General features: G+C 43.5%; 3 protein-coding genes across 4 annotated transcripts in view; 2 read left to right on the top strand and 1 right to left on the bottom strand.

Annotated features, from left to right (window-relative positions):
* The window catches only part of LOC125044596 (integrator complex subunit 5-like), an 8,196-nt gene extending 6,863 nt beyond the window's left edge, over positions 1 to 1,333 (top strand). For both annotated transcript variants that reach the window (XM_047641338.1, XM_047641339.1), the window contains exon 3: positions 1 to 1,333. This exon is cut by the window's left edge and continues 1,331 nt beyond it. In XM_047641338.1, the coding sequence (XP_047497294.1) occupies positions 1 to 1,261 (1,261 nt within the window). In that variant the 3' untranslated portion in view covers positions 1,262 to 1,333.
* An 86-nt stretch (positions 1,334 to 1,419) lies between these two features.
* On the bottom strand, positions 1,420 to 7,602 carry LOC125044598 (39S ribosomal protein L35, mitochondrial-like). The gene is made up of 5 exons (XM_047641341.1): positions 7,460 to 7,602; positions 5,800 to 5,990; positions 5,489 to 5,653; positions 1,904 to 2,039; positions 1,420 to 1,662 (listed from the first exon to the last, which is right to left on the bottom strand). Exons 2-5 carry the CDS (start codon positions 5,988 to 5,990, stop codon positions 1,552 to 1,554), a joined length of 603 nt encoding a protein of 200 aa, XP_047497297.1. The 5' UTR covers positions 7,460 to 7,602; the 3' UTR covers positions 1,420 to 1,551.
* A 139-nt stretch (positions 7,603 to 7,741) lies between these two features.
* Positions 7,742 to 11,953, top strand: LOC125044597 (rRNA N6-adenosine-methyltransferase METTL5-like). Its single transcript, XM_047641340.1, has 3 exons — positions 7,742 to 7,872; positions 9,411 to 9,902; positions 10,240 to 11,953. The coding sequence occupies exons 2-3, from the start codon at positions 9,673 to 9,675 to the stop codon at positions 10,643 to 10,645; spliced, it is 636 nt and encodes a 211-aa protein (XP_047497296.1). The 5' UTR covers positions 7,742 to 7,872; positions 9,411 to 9,672; the 3' UTR covers positions 10,646 to 11,953.
* The last annotated feature ends 547 nt before the right edge of the window (positions 11,954 to 12,500 follow it).

The following is a 12,500-nucleotide window of genomic DNA, read 5'->3' as shown; positions in this document are numbered from 1 at the left end:
TGGATCCTCTGCCATTCTCACAGCTCTGAGCAGTTTGGAGACTCTCTTGAGTGAAGGACACAAAGAAAGAACACACATTCATGCAACACTCACTCAAGCTTTGCTACTGAATATTCCTCATTTATCAGAACTTGTAAATCATCCCAAAGTGGGCACAGCAGCTGTTCAAGTTTTATGTCAGTTACCTCTAGAAAAGCCTTTACCAGTGAGTCATGTTATGTCTTTGAGCCATGCTATTGTTTTTTACTTTTTCAGTAATTTGCACGAAAAAAATGTTACAAAGAAAGCTACTGCTGTTGGAAGATGTCAACGTGTACTGGGCCAGCTAGCCCACTGTTCCCTTGCTCAGAACTTGATCATAAGATTGTTGGTAGAAGGTGTATTCAGGCCAGAGTGTGCCCACCTCTTTGGTGCTTTAAATCATGCAAAGCTTGAGATCAAGGAAGTTACCGGAGAGAAATTGATCAATGCCAACCGGCAGTTTGATACGTGGGTGAAGGCTCCCCAGTCTCATACAAGTATATTCCACATGGGAATTATAGGAAATGGTAAAATTGGTCAGAAACAACCTCTCACACCGTTGCCAGTTGATGTTGTGAGGCTTCATACACAGTTACTCCTCAATACACTCAGCATCTGTTGTGCAGCTCAGGCTGGTGCTGAAGGGGCTTCTACTGTTGCTCTTCTTTTGGTTGAGTTGATATCTTCTGATATAATGTTTAATGGATTTCCATGGCCAGAAGAATACATAAAATTTACTTTCGAAAGAGATCTTGCAATCAAGAAAACATTTGAAGACTACCCAGTAGCATGGGCTCTAATAGACATGGTGGCCAGAAATCGTGTGGCACTAAGTTACTGTTCTGTTCTTGTTCGTGCTCTCACAGCTGCTCTAACAGCTTTCTGGAACACGTTCCCTCTGGCTGCAGCAAAACAAGCTCCAGAAGCACTGCAAGCAACTCGAAACCTATTGGAGGTAATGGTTACAGCTCAGTTCCTACCGGGTCCATTGAAAGTGTTACCTCAGATGGTAGAAGCTTTAGCACCATATGAAGTTGTGTGCATACTCCAGGATGTATGGATGTATATGCGGGACCACACCCCATCTCCTGACAGATGGCGTGAACTGCCATCAGGGTATCAACGTATTCCTGAACCACCCATGGCCCCAATCTATACAGAGCGTATCAAGCGCATCATACAATGCAATGTGGATACCATAGGGCACCTTATGTGTGCTATGGTAAATGCTGACCAATAAAAATTATACACTGTGTGAATGTAGTAATTAGAAATAGAACAAAGTAAATCCAAATAAATTATTGAGAATTTTCACCAAAATATTTAATATCCTCATAACTAACAAGGAATTGTAAAAATAAGTGAATATATAGTAGGACATTTTTAATTAAAGAATAATTGCCAATTTTAAATTATTTATTCTTATGTACAAAACATCAGAGAAGAAAATTGTAGTACATTCCTGTTCCTTTTTTTTCTGAATAAAGTTATTATTTCATATATTCAACCTACACTAAGCTGGTGAATGCTTTAAAAGAATTCTTTTGGTCGTGACTTTGATGCTCTGAAGTTGTCACGATGAAGGTACGGCCTAAATGGATCATCAGGATAATAACGGGTTTTCTTCCAATAGCGGCACACCTGTTGGTCAAAAAGAGATCTCAAAGTGATTTCTGCACATATCTTTGTGTCCTTGTAAAACTAGTACTTCTATATCATAACATTAAATACAATAAAGCTAAGAAATCTCTGAAACTATCAATTCTAATTTCAACAGTACTTATTGGCAATAACATACAGAAATATAAAGTACAGTATATTCAACTTTCTTGTTCTTTTTTCACTTGGTGTAATGCAATTATTGAACATTAACATGGCTTACCATTTTATCGAGCATCTGTGACTGTGTGGCATTACAAAATACATGTGTTTTTGCTCGCAATCGCTGCGTTTGCGACTTCTTCCACATTTTTTTATTTGCTCCCTGTCTAGGTCTGATCCACATACCTCGGCCTCCCCTGCAATAGAGAATAGTTTTACAAAAATGCTGAGGTGGTAGTTTCATTGGCGCAAGTTTGATTTCACTGACCAATATTTATTTCAAGAGGGGAAGGGGAGGAGGAAGAGGGGGAGGTGGAAGAGGAAGAGGAGGAGGAGGAGGAGGAGGAGGAGGAGGAGGAGGAGGAGGAGGAGGAGGAGGAAGGGGAAGGAGGAGGAGGAGGAGGAGGAAGGGGAAGGAGGAGGAGGAGGAGGAGGAAGGGGAGGAGGAGGAGGAGGAAGGGGAAGGAGGAGGAGGAGGAGGAAGGGGAAGGAGGAGGAGGAGGAAGGGGAAGGAGGAGGAGGAGGAGGAGGAGGAAGGAGGAGGAGGAGGAGGAGGAAGGAGGAGGAGGAGGAGGAGGAAGGGGAAGGAGGAGGAGGAGGAGGAGGAGGAGGAAGGAGGAGGAGGAGGAGGAAGGAGGAGGAGGAGGAGGAGGAAGGGGAAGGAGGAGGAGGAGGAGGAGGAGGAAGGGGAAGGAGGAGGAGGAGGAGGAGGAGGAAGGGGAAGGAGGAGGAGGAGGAGGAGGAGGAGGAGGAAGGGGAAGGAGGAGGAGGAGGAGGAGGAAGGGAAGGAGGAGGAGGAGGAGGAGGAGGAGGAAGGAGGAGGAGGAGGAAGGAGGAGGAGGAAGGGGAGGAGGAGGAGGAGGAGGAGGAGGAGGAGGAGGAGGAGGAAGGGGAAGGAGGAGGAGGAGGAGGAGGAGGAGGAGGAGGAGGAGGAGGAGGAGGAAGGAGGAGGAGGAGGAGGAGGAGGAGGAGGAAGGAGGAGGAGGAGGAGGAAGGAGGAGGAGGAGGAGGAGGAGGAGGAGGAGGAAGGAGGAGGAGGAGGAGGAGGAAGGGGAAGGAGGAGGAGGAGGAGGAGGAGGAGGAGGAGGAGGAGGAAGGGGAAGGAGGAGGAGGAGGAGGAGGAGGAGGAGGAAGGGGAAGGAGGAGGAGGAGGAGGAGGAGGAGGAAGGGGAGGAGGAGGAGGAGGAGGAGGAAGGGGAAGGAGGAGGAGGAGGAGGAGGAGGAGGAAGGGGAAGGAGGAGGAGGAGGAGGAGGAAGGGGAAGGGGAGGAGGAGGAGGAGGAGGAGGAGGAGGAAGGAGGAGGAGGAGGAGGAGGAGGAGGAAGGAGGAGGAGGAGGAGGAAGGAGGAGGAGGAGGAGGAGGAAGGAGGAGGAGGAGGAGGAGGAGGAGGAGGAGGAGGAAGGAGAAGGAGGAGGAGGAGGAGGAGGAGGAGGAGGAGGAGGAGGAGGAGGAAGGAGGAGGAGGAGGAGGAGGAGGGAGGAGGGAGGAGGAGGAGGAGGAGGAGGAGGAGGAGGAAGGGGAAGGAGGAGGAGGAGGAGGAGGAGGAAGGAGGAGGAGGAAGGAGGAGGAGGAGGAGGAGGAGGAGGAGGAGGAAGGGGAAGGGGAAGGAGGAGGAGGAGGAGGAAGGGGAAGGAGGAGGAGGAAGGAGGAGGAGGAGGAGGAAGGGGAAGGAGGAGGAGGAGGAGGAGGAGGAAGGGGAAGGAGGAGGAGGAGGAGGAGGAAGGAGGAGGAGGAGGAGGAGGAAGGAGGAGGAGGAGGAGGAGGAGGAGGAGGAGGAGGAGGAGGAGGAGGAAGGAGGAGGAGGAGGAAGGGGAAGGAGGAGGAGGAGGAGGAGGAGGAAGGGGAAGGAGGAGGAGGAGGAGGAGGAGGAGGAAGGAGGAGGAGGAGGAGGAGGAAGGGGAAGGAGGAGGAGGAGGAAGGGGAAGGAGGAGGAGGAGGAGGAGGAGGAAGGGGAAGGAGGAGGAGGAGGAGGAGGAAGGGGAAGGAGGAGGAGGAGGAGGAGGAAGGGGAAGGAGGAGGAGGAGGAGGAGGAAGGGGAAGGAGGAGGAGGAGGAGGAGGAGGAAGGGGAAGGAGGAGGAGGAGGAGGAGGAGGAGGAGGAGGAGGAGGAAGGGGAAGGAGGAGGAGGAGGAGGAGGAGGAAGGAGGAGGAGGAGGAGGAGGAGGAGGAGGAGGAGGAAGGAGGAGGAGGAGGAGGAGGAGGAGGAGGAGGAGGAGGAGGAGGAGGAGGAAGGGGAAGGAGGAGGAGGAGGAAGGGGAAGGAGGAGGAGGAGGAGGAGGAAGGGGAAGGAGGAGGAGGAGGAGGAGGAGGAAGGAGGAGGAGGAGGAGGAGGAGGAAGGGGAAGGAGGAGGAGGAGGAGGAGGAGGAGGAGGAGGAGGAGGAGGAGGAAGGAGGAGGAGGAGGAGGAGGAGGAGGAGGAGGAGGAGGAGGAGGAAGGGGAAGGAGGAGGAGGAGGAGGAGGAGGAAGGGGAAGGAGGAGGAGGAGGAGGAGGAAGGGGAAGGAGGAGGAGGAGGAGGAGGAAGGGGAGGAGGAGGAGGAGGAGGAGGAAGGGGAAGGAGGAGGAGGAGGAGGAGGAAGGGGAAGGAGGAGGAGGAGGAGGAGGAAGGGGAAGGAGGAGGAGGAGGAGGAAGGGGAAGGAGGAGGAGGAGGAGGAGGAGGAAGGAGGAGGAGGAGGAGGAGGAGGAGGAAGGAGGAGGAGGAGGAGGAAGGGGAAGGAGGAGGAGGAGGAGGAGGAGGAGGAAGGGAAGGAGGAGGAGGAGGAGGAGGAGGAGGAGGAGGAGGAAGGAGGAGGAGGAGGAAGGGGAAGGAGGAGGAGGAGGAGGAGGAAGGGGAAGGAGGAGGAGGAGGAGGAGGAGGAAGGGGAAGGAGGAGGAGGAGGAGGAAGGGGAAGGAGGAGGAGGAGGAAGGGGAAGGAGGAGGAGGAGGAGGAGGAGGAGGAAGGGGAAGGAGGAGGAGGAGGAGGAGGAGGAAGGGGAAGGAGGAGGAGGAGGAAGGGGAAGGAGGAGGAGGAGGAGGAGGAGGAGGAAGGGGAAGGAGGAGGAGGAGGAGGAGGAGGAGGAAGGGGAAGGAGGAGGAGGAGGAAGGAGGAAGGAGGAGGAGGAGGAGGAGGAGGAGGAAGGGGAAGGAGGAGGAGGAGGAGGAGGAAGGGGAAGGAGGAGGAGGAGGAGGAGGAGGAGGAGGAGGAGGAGGAGGAGGAGGAGGAGGAGGAGGAGGAGGAAGGAGGAAGGAGGAGGAGGAGGAGGAGGAGGAGGAGGAGGAGGAGGAGGAGGAGGAAGGGAAGGAGGAGGAGGAGGAGGAGGAGGAAGGGGAAGGAGGAGGAGGAGGAGGAGGAGGAAGGGGAAGGAGGAGGAGGAGGAGGAGGAGGAAGGGGAAGGGGAAGGAGGAGGAGGAGGAAGGGGAAGGAGGAGGAGGAGGAAGGAGGAAGGGGAAGGAGGAGGAGGAGGAGGAGGAGGAGGAGGAGAGGAGGAGGAGGAGGAAGGAGGAGGAAGAGGAGGAAGGAGGAGGAGGAGGAGGAAGAAGAATAAAAAGAATAAAAAGAATAAGAAGAATAAGAAGAAGAATAAGAAGAATAAGAAGAATAAGAAGAGAAGGAAGAAGAAGAAAAACTGGAGGTGGGAGAGGAAGAGGGAAAACAAAAAGAACTTACCAATCCAGTCTTTTAAAACGCTTCAAAACGGCTTGCACACTCTTGCGCTTGCCTTTCTGCAACGACCATTTAACAACAGTCCGTGTTTGAGCAGCTGATGTGGCTGGGGTGGGCATCAGGAGGCTGGGAACTCCTGCAGGTATCACAGGTTTTGTGGCAAAAAGACTGAAAAAATACAGAATTGTATTTATTAGTCAAACCAAAAAAGGATTAATGAAAAATATAATGAAGTAGTAACAAAGTTAAAATATAATATCATTGCTGCAAATATGGCAAACTAACTAAAACATTCCTTAGTAAAGCAAATTTACCTTGATATCTTCTTTGTAATCAATCCATTTCTCAAGTGTGCTGTGTGAAGCTGGTTTGCCTGATACAATAATGGTGAATTTAATCTAATGCAGGGCAGAGATGATTTACACATGTTTGTTGCCACTAATCTGCCATTTGTGAAGGCTGCTCTGCTGCATGCTGCAGACAGCTGTGAGACTGACCGCAGCATCTGTATGGGAAGGGAAAAAATATTTGATGCCTTATATAGTGTCTTTATTCACCCTCCTGTTTATGTAAATAGTACTACATTTGAGGGAGAGGGAGAGGGAGAGGGGAGAGAGGAGTTAGAGACAGAGGGGGAGAGGGAGGTAGAGAGGCTTTCCCTTCACCTTCTAATAGTAGGGCTGCCAAACAAATGATGTTGCCACTGCAATCATTACATGAGATCATGTTATGCATATCCAAAGTGGCCTCTTATCCAAAATTCTCTTAGTAATAATGCAAAAACTATTACCAAATAAACTGTTTGACAACCAGCATACATAAGACTTGCACAGTTTTGTTTTAGTTGTAAAACATGAATATCCATTGTAAAGAGGAAAATTTATAAAAAACATTCTTTCAATGTTACTGCTTAGCCTTTCCTTTTCAATCCTGACTCATTCTACAAGTCTATCGAGTAGAAAAATAAAACTTTAATGGCTCCCAAAAGAGGCCTTCCCTCCAATAACTGAATTAGGTGTGTTCTACCCAAATTCTTCAGATTGCCAGAGCCTCCACCTTCTGTAATCCAACAAAGTACAGCTGACCTTCACCTAGTATGCCCTTTTGGTTAATTTTCCCAAGAGTGAAGCACAGAGAGGAAGGGGGGAGGGAGGGAGGGAGAGAGGGAATGGAAACTGCCATCTTATATAAAATGCATAAAATGGAGCTATAGAAAATGCTAAATTAGAACTCTAATTGGGTGAGGGTGTTGTGGACTTAGTCCCTGAGCAGTGACAAATAGGATATTTTTATCATTTCTCAGTAAATGTGACGACGCTGCAGATGTACCTGTGTTGCTTATGACTATTTTTTATGCTCTTTAACGTGACAGTGTCTATTTCCCTCTAACTCTGTGCATTGCTCTTGGTAACATTAACCAATTATTTTCTATAACAAAATCATTGTGGCAGTTGGCATGATGTGTTAATAAAGCTAGGGTACAGGGGGGCTTGGCCCTATGTCTAGGGAATAAATAGGAGGTAGGAAAAGTTAAGTTTGGATTTAAGGGTTTGCATGATACCCAAATCTGATTTTGTGACTCTGCCGTTCGAGGGTGTGTCACTCATTACCAATTACCGTCATTTTTTCACCCAGATCATTTTAGTGGTTTATTGGCCTTTGCCATAGCGCCAATTGAGGCAAGGGCACCAGTACTTGTGGTGAATTGGCAGACATAGTAGTACGATTTACCTAGAGTGATTTTCTTAATAGACTTTGTTTTCGCTGTTGAGGTCACTGTTCATATCATTACCTTATTACAACATTAAACAACTACACCGGAGAATTACTCCGCCACATGCAATGTTTATACTTTCAAGATCAAGAACTTTTTCATATATTGAGATTTATATATCTTTTCTCTGAATCTACAACCAAATGTTCTTGTTTTTTTGTTCTTCACTAAAAAGCTCCCCTTTAAAAAGTCAAACTTACTGTTATTTATCTAATCGAGTTTTGTGTTTACCAGTAGCCGTCTGCAGTCAATTGGAGTACACACCCAAACATTTTTGTTCATGTAAATTGCAACTATGGATTAAGTTTGTAATGGTTATTATTATTATTTGAATCCACTGACAAAATAAACAAACAAACAAACCCTGAAACGCCCAATGCACTAATATTGAAACCTTCACGCTGATTATACAAAAAAACGAGCGTAAAGAAAATCCGAATGACAACAAACCAGGCGACTCGCGAGGTGCTGCTCCGATTCAGTCCTTCCTGAAACTCTTCTCACTGAGGGACAGTCTTTGTATGTGGGCCTTTGAACCCGCTTTCAGAAAAAGAAGACGGTCTTATAACGCGAGAGGGCCTTGATATTATGGCCTCTCAAGCTAATAGTAGAGGTAAGTGATGAACATTTTGTCAAGAATTGGGAAAGTTAAATTGGGAAGCTGATATATAGATATAGGTGTTCTGTAAATTTTGAGAGATACAATCACACAAAAGTTATCATGTAATTATATTGGTTTTGTTCTGCCTCAAAGTAATTCCATTGAAGCATACTGTGATAGGTGTGAAAGGCCTGCTGTCTATCCAAACTGATAGTGGCAATATGGAGCTTGAGCTGGCTTCTTACTTGAGAATAAACAGCCAGAGGCATTACAAACTTGTCAGCTTGTTTAGCAGAAGCCTCGTGGCCGTTTGTCAAAGTACGGACAGGTGCGGAGATAGAGGCAAGGGTGCCTTCCAAACAGCTATTGTTTCTGTAGTTCTTGTCATCAATTTGGAGCATTTGCTGGACAGAGCCTACTTTATAGTTTTTATAGTATGAGAGCAGTGCTTTAGTATGACTTTTAATTTTATAAAAATAATAATTCTTTACAGTCCAGATGCACTTGCCAAAGGATAAAACCCCAACTCCACGTCACAAACTTTATTCAATAAGCTAATCTGTCATGACTGGGACACTGCCCAATAGGGGACTTTTCTATTTTCTGTTCTCTTGAAATTTATATAAAGAGTAATTGAAAGAATATAGAAAAGTTTGGTGGTTTTATAAATTGGTATTTTAAGAATTATGACTCCCCACCACTGACAGATAGCAATGCTCAGCGTAAAATTCTAGAAGATTTGCAGTTGAAGAAGCAGATGATATTAAAACAAGGTGTTTCCCAAGCACTGAGTGCCCCAGCTACGTCTCAGCAACCCACTGTAAGTAACTATGAGTATCTCATCTGGTCGAGAGAAAAACACTTGGATTGAATTAATGTACAGAAATCCAAAGTCACTATGAAGTAAATAAAATACAAACAATGCCCATATTGTAATTAAGGGTATGTACCATACAGCTGATTGCACACAGCTAACATTTTAGTTCCAATCTCATTTTGGAAATTTCCCTTGTGCTCTTCAGTGTCTTGGTAAGACAGATTAACTATATGAAGTCATCATCATCTCATTATTATTATGATAATGATGATGATGATAATGTCTGATAATGATTGATAATGATGATGATGGTCATCATCATCATCATCATCATCATCATCATCATCATCATCATCATCATCATCATCATCATCATCATCATCATCATCATCATCCTCATCCTCACCCTCACCCTCACCCTCACCCTCACCCTCACCCTCACCCTCACCCTCACCCTCACCTCCATCTCCATCTCCATCTCCATCTCCATCTCCATCGCCATCGCCATCGCCATCGCCATCGCCATCGCCATCGCCATCATCATCATCATCATCATCATCATCATCATCATCATCATCATCATCATCATCATCATCATCATCATCATCATCATCATCATCATCATCACTATCATCATCACTATCACTACTACTACTACTACTACTACTATTGAAGATATCGCAATCTATTTATATATAAAAGTTTCTGGAGTATCATTACTTTTTCTCAACAGGGATGGTCCTCAGGAACAGACGGGCACATTGCTGGTAACAGTCAACGATCCAGTTTACTCCAGGCAACATCATCAAGCTTTGGGTATTTTATTCCTCAAGACTCCTCTTTTGGAAATTTCATCTTGCCAGTTCTGCCACGGCTTGAACCAAAATGAAAGGCTGTGTGTCTGTTATGAGGAAGAAGTGATGCTCATTTGAAGTGCATGTTTGTAATAACAGACTCGTATTCTTATAATAGTGTGACATAAATTGCCTGTCAAAATGATGAAACTGAAGGAGCTAGAATCTTGGCTCCAAGACATTACTGGGTTTGAAAATCCAAAGGTAAAACTAGAGCAGTATGAAACACCAGCTCACATTGCTGCACGGATGGTTCATACGATGGAATCTTCATTTGGAGATCTGCAGGGGAAGGTTGTAGCTGATCTGGGATGTGGGTGTGGAATGCTGGCAGTTGGAACAGTCATGATGGGTGCCTCAGTCACTTTTGGGTAGGTAGTATTTGTGATATTGTGAGTTGCATTAAGGAAGTTTCTCTCTGAAGATCTGTTTGATAATCTAATACATAGTTGGTTTAGTAAAAAAATATTAGCAAAAGAAAAGCAGATGTATACAAAATTTTGTAATTTGATTCAAATAAACCGAGTCAGCCTGTGGCATTAATCAATTGATACTATTGGTTAGAATTAGTAAAAGTGAAATATACTGCTTGTAAATCTTGTTAATATTATATAAAATAAAATAAAAAATTAATTACAGTGGGTAAGACTGAAATTTTATATCGTTATTTACAAAATTTTGGTTCTTAAAGATGTTTTAACTTTACAGCTTTGACATTGATAGTGACGCTCTTCAGATCTGCCAAGAAAATCTAGAGGAATTAGAGGTCCCGTCCATAGAGCTAATACAAACCGATGTCAAGTTATTAGGCGGAGATCAATCAAAATTCCACAAGTTTTTTGACACCGTTGTCTTGAACCCACCCTTTGGCACCAAACACAATCATGGATCAGACATGGAATTTCTCAAAGTGGCTTTAGACATCTCCAAAACAGCAGTGTACAGCCTACATAAGACTGCCACAAGAAGCCACATAACAAAGAAAGCAGCTGACTGGGGTGTTAAGATGCAGGTTTTGGCTCAACTACGTTACGATCTCCCAAGTACCTACAAGTTCCACAAGAAGAAGTCAATTGATATTGAAGTTGATTTTATTAGATTCTCTCATAAATAGATCCATTGTTGACATAGGTACATATTTTTTACTATGTTAAATAAATAAAATTAAGGGAGAAATTGAGGGAGAATTCAGATTGTAAGTGTACTGGTAATTATACACAATTTATATTTGTTTTAGTCTTTTGTAGTTAAAGCAACCTCAGCATGTCAAGTTTTTGGACATAATATATAATGAAGAGACAAAGATTGTCAATTTTAAGGATGAGTTATTAGTTGTAAGAAGATTCTACAAAGAAAAGGGTTCCATAATAGCAGAAGTTACACCAAATGAAACGTTTGAACTATAGCTGGTTGAAAGAATTATAAGACCTTTGATGGATTGAAAATGAATTGCTTGAAGGAAAGAAACTCAACTTCATTATTATAATTTAAAATGATATACAACTTATCAAGTGTTTTTGACTTTTATATTTTAAAGTTTAGTAAAATTTGTTAAAGTTTAATAATACATTTTATTTTTTACAAAAGCACATACAAAGCAACACATATTGTCAAACAAATGAAAAGAAAAAAAAGAGCTTAATTAATTATAAGTCATTGATAGTTATTAATCATATTAATGCCATACAACAGTTATCAGCCAACATAAGGATGTTTTGTTTATACAGACTTGATGAAGCAGACTGAGAAATATCATGTACCATGTCCTATCTTTTAGCAGCAATAAATTATCAACTTATGGTTCAGCACTATGGGAAAATGAAGTATAAAAATTCTTTGAATGCTAATATCTCAAAAGCATGATTTCTTATGCATATCATTCTGGCCCAAACAGTCTCATCTCAAATGTAATCTTTGCTAGCTTGCATATTTTAAATATCAGAAGAAAGAAAAATTACATTCATCTTGAAAGACTCATAGGTTCATTGGTTTCTAAAAAGGTTATCATATTTTTGTTTGATTTATATTTCTAAACATATAATTTAGGGCAAGTAAATATCATTCTTTAACTTTATATCTTTACTGAAATTCAAATAACTTGCCTGAATTTACTTCATAAGTATACCTTCTATAAAAGAGTTGTGTTTAAATGACTCAAACTCTGGCAAATCTAATCTTATTTAATGTCTTTAACTGAACAATTAATGGTGATAATACAAATCATAGTAGCAAAACACACAACAATAATGACAGTGAATAATAATAGAGAGTACTACTTATCATTGCTGCAGGTCTACATAAAAAAAAAAAAAAAAAAAAAAAAGTTTTGTAGAAGAAAAAAATGCCCAATAGTGGTAAGCATTTCACACCAATCTCGTACTTAATTACAGATCTTTGTAATATTGCACCAAGGGGAGATAAACAAATTAAAAAAAAAAAAAGGTAGAATTTACAGCACTTAATGTAAATTTTGGAAGACATGTCAGTTTTTCTCTCTCTAAATGTTTCTACAATTAAAAGATTTATTTAGTACGTAGATGAAAATAGCACTAAAGACGGCTAAATCTAATAAGTATTATTTGGAGTATTACAAATACACACCGCTCCATAACTTGCAGGAATATCTGCATTTACTGACTGAAGTACATGCAATGAGTTTCTATTGTGCCCAAGATCATTTTATAAAAAGCATATGGTACATTATAACAATGATTTACATTTAACTTTGGTATGGCAAAGCAGATAAGCTGTATCTTTGCTACATTAATAAAACAAAACACTACACTTAACATCTGTTTTACAAAAGTAAGCCATGCAGTAAACTTCCCCCTATCCCCCGTTCTGTCATTTCTGGTAATTACTGTATGACACATGTAACTTATAAATATGATTGCATTGTTGTGAACGGTAATTGATATTTATGAATATTTCTATCATACTCCTAAAATATTAACACAAAGCTATATGAA

Source organism: Penaeus chinensis, chromosome 36, assembly GCF_019202785.1.
Source record: "Penaeus chinensis breed Huanghai No. 1 chromosome 36, ASM1920278v2, whole genome shotgun sequence".
Taxonomy (NCBI): domain Eukaryota; kingdom Metazoa; phylum Arthropoda; class Malacostraca; order Decapoda; family Penaeidae; genus Penaeus; species Penaeus chinensis.
The sequence above is the reverse complement of the archived record's forward strand: the minus strand, read 5'-3'. Positions and strand labels throughout refer to the sequence as shown.

What these genes read in the sequence shown, in the direction of transcription:
- LOC125044597 (XM_047641340.1), top strand. Translation starts at nt 9,673, where the DNA reads ATGATGAAACTGAAGGAGCTAGAATCTTGGCTCCAAGACATTACTGGG. An exon ending in GGTGCCTCAGTCACTTTTGG is followed by an intron (nt 9,903 to 10,239) that starts GTAGGTAGTATT and finishes TTAACTTTACAG; the next exon opens with CTTTGACATTGATAGTGACG.
- LOC125044598 (XM_047641341.1), bottom strand. Translation starts at nt 5,990, where the DNA reads ATGCTGCGGTCAGTCTCACAGCTGTCTGCAGCATGCAGCAGAGCAGCC. An exon ending in ATTACAAAGAAGATATCAAG is followed by an intron (nt 5,654 to 5,799) that starts GTAAATTTGCTT and finishes GTATTTTTTCAG; the next exon opens with TCTTTTTGCCACAAAACCTG. An exon ending in CGTTTTAAAAGACTGGATTG is followed by an intron (nt 2,040 to 5,488) that starts GTAAGTTCTTTT and finishes TCTCTATTGCAG; the next exon opens with GGGAGGCCGAGGTATGTGGA.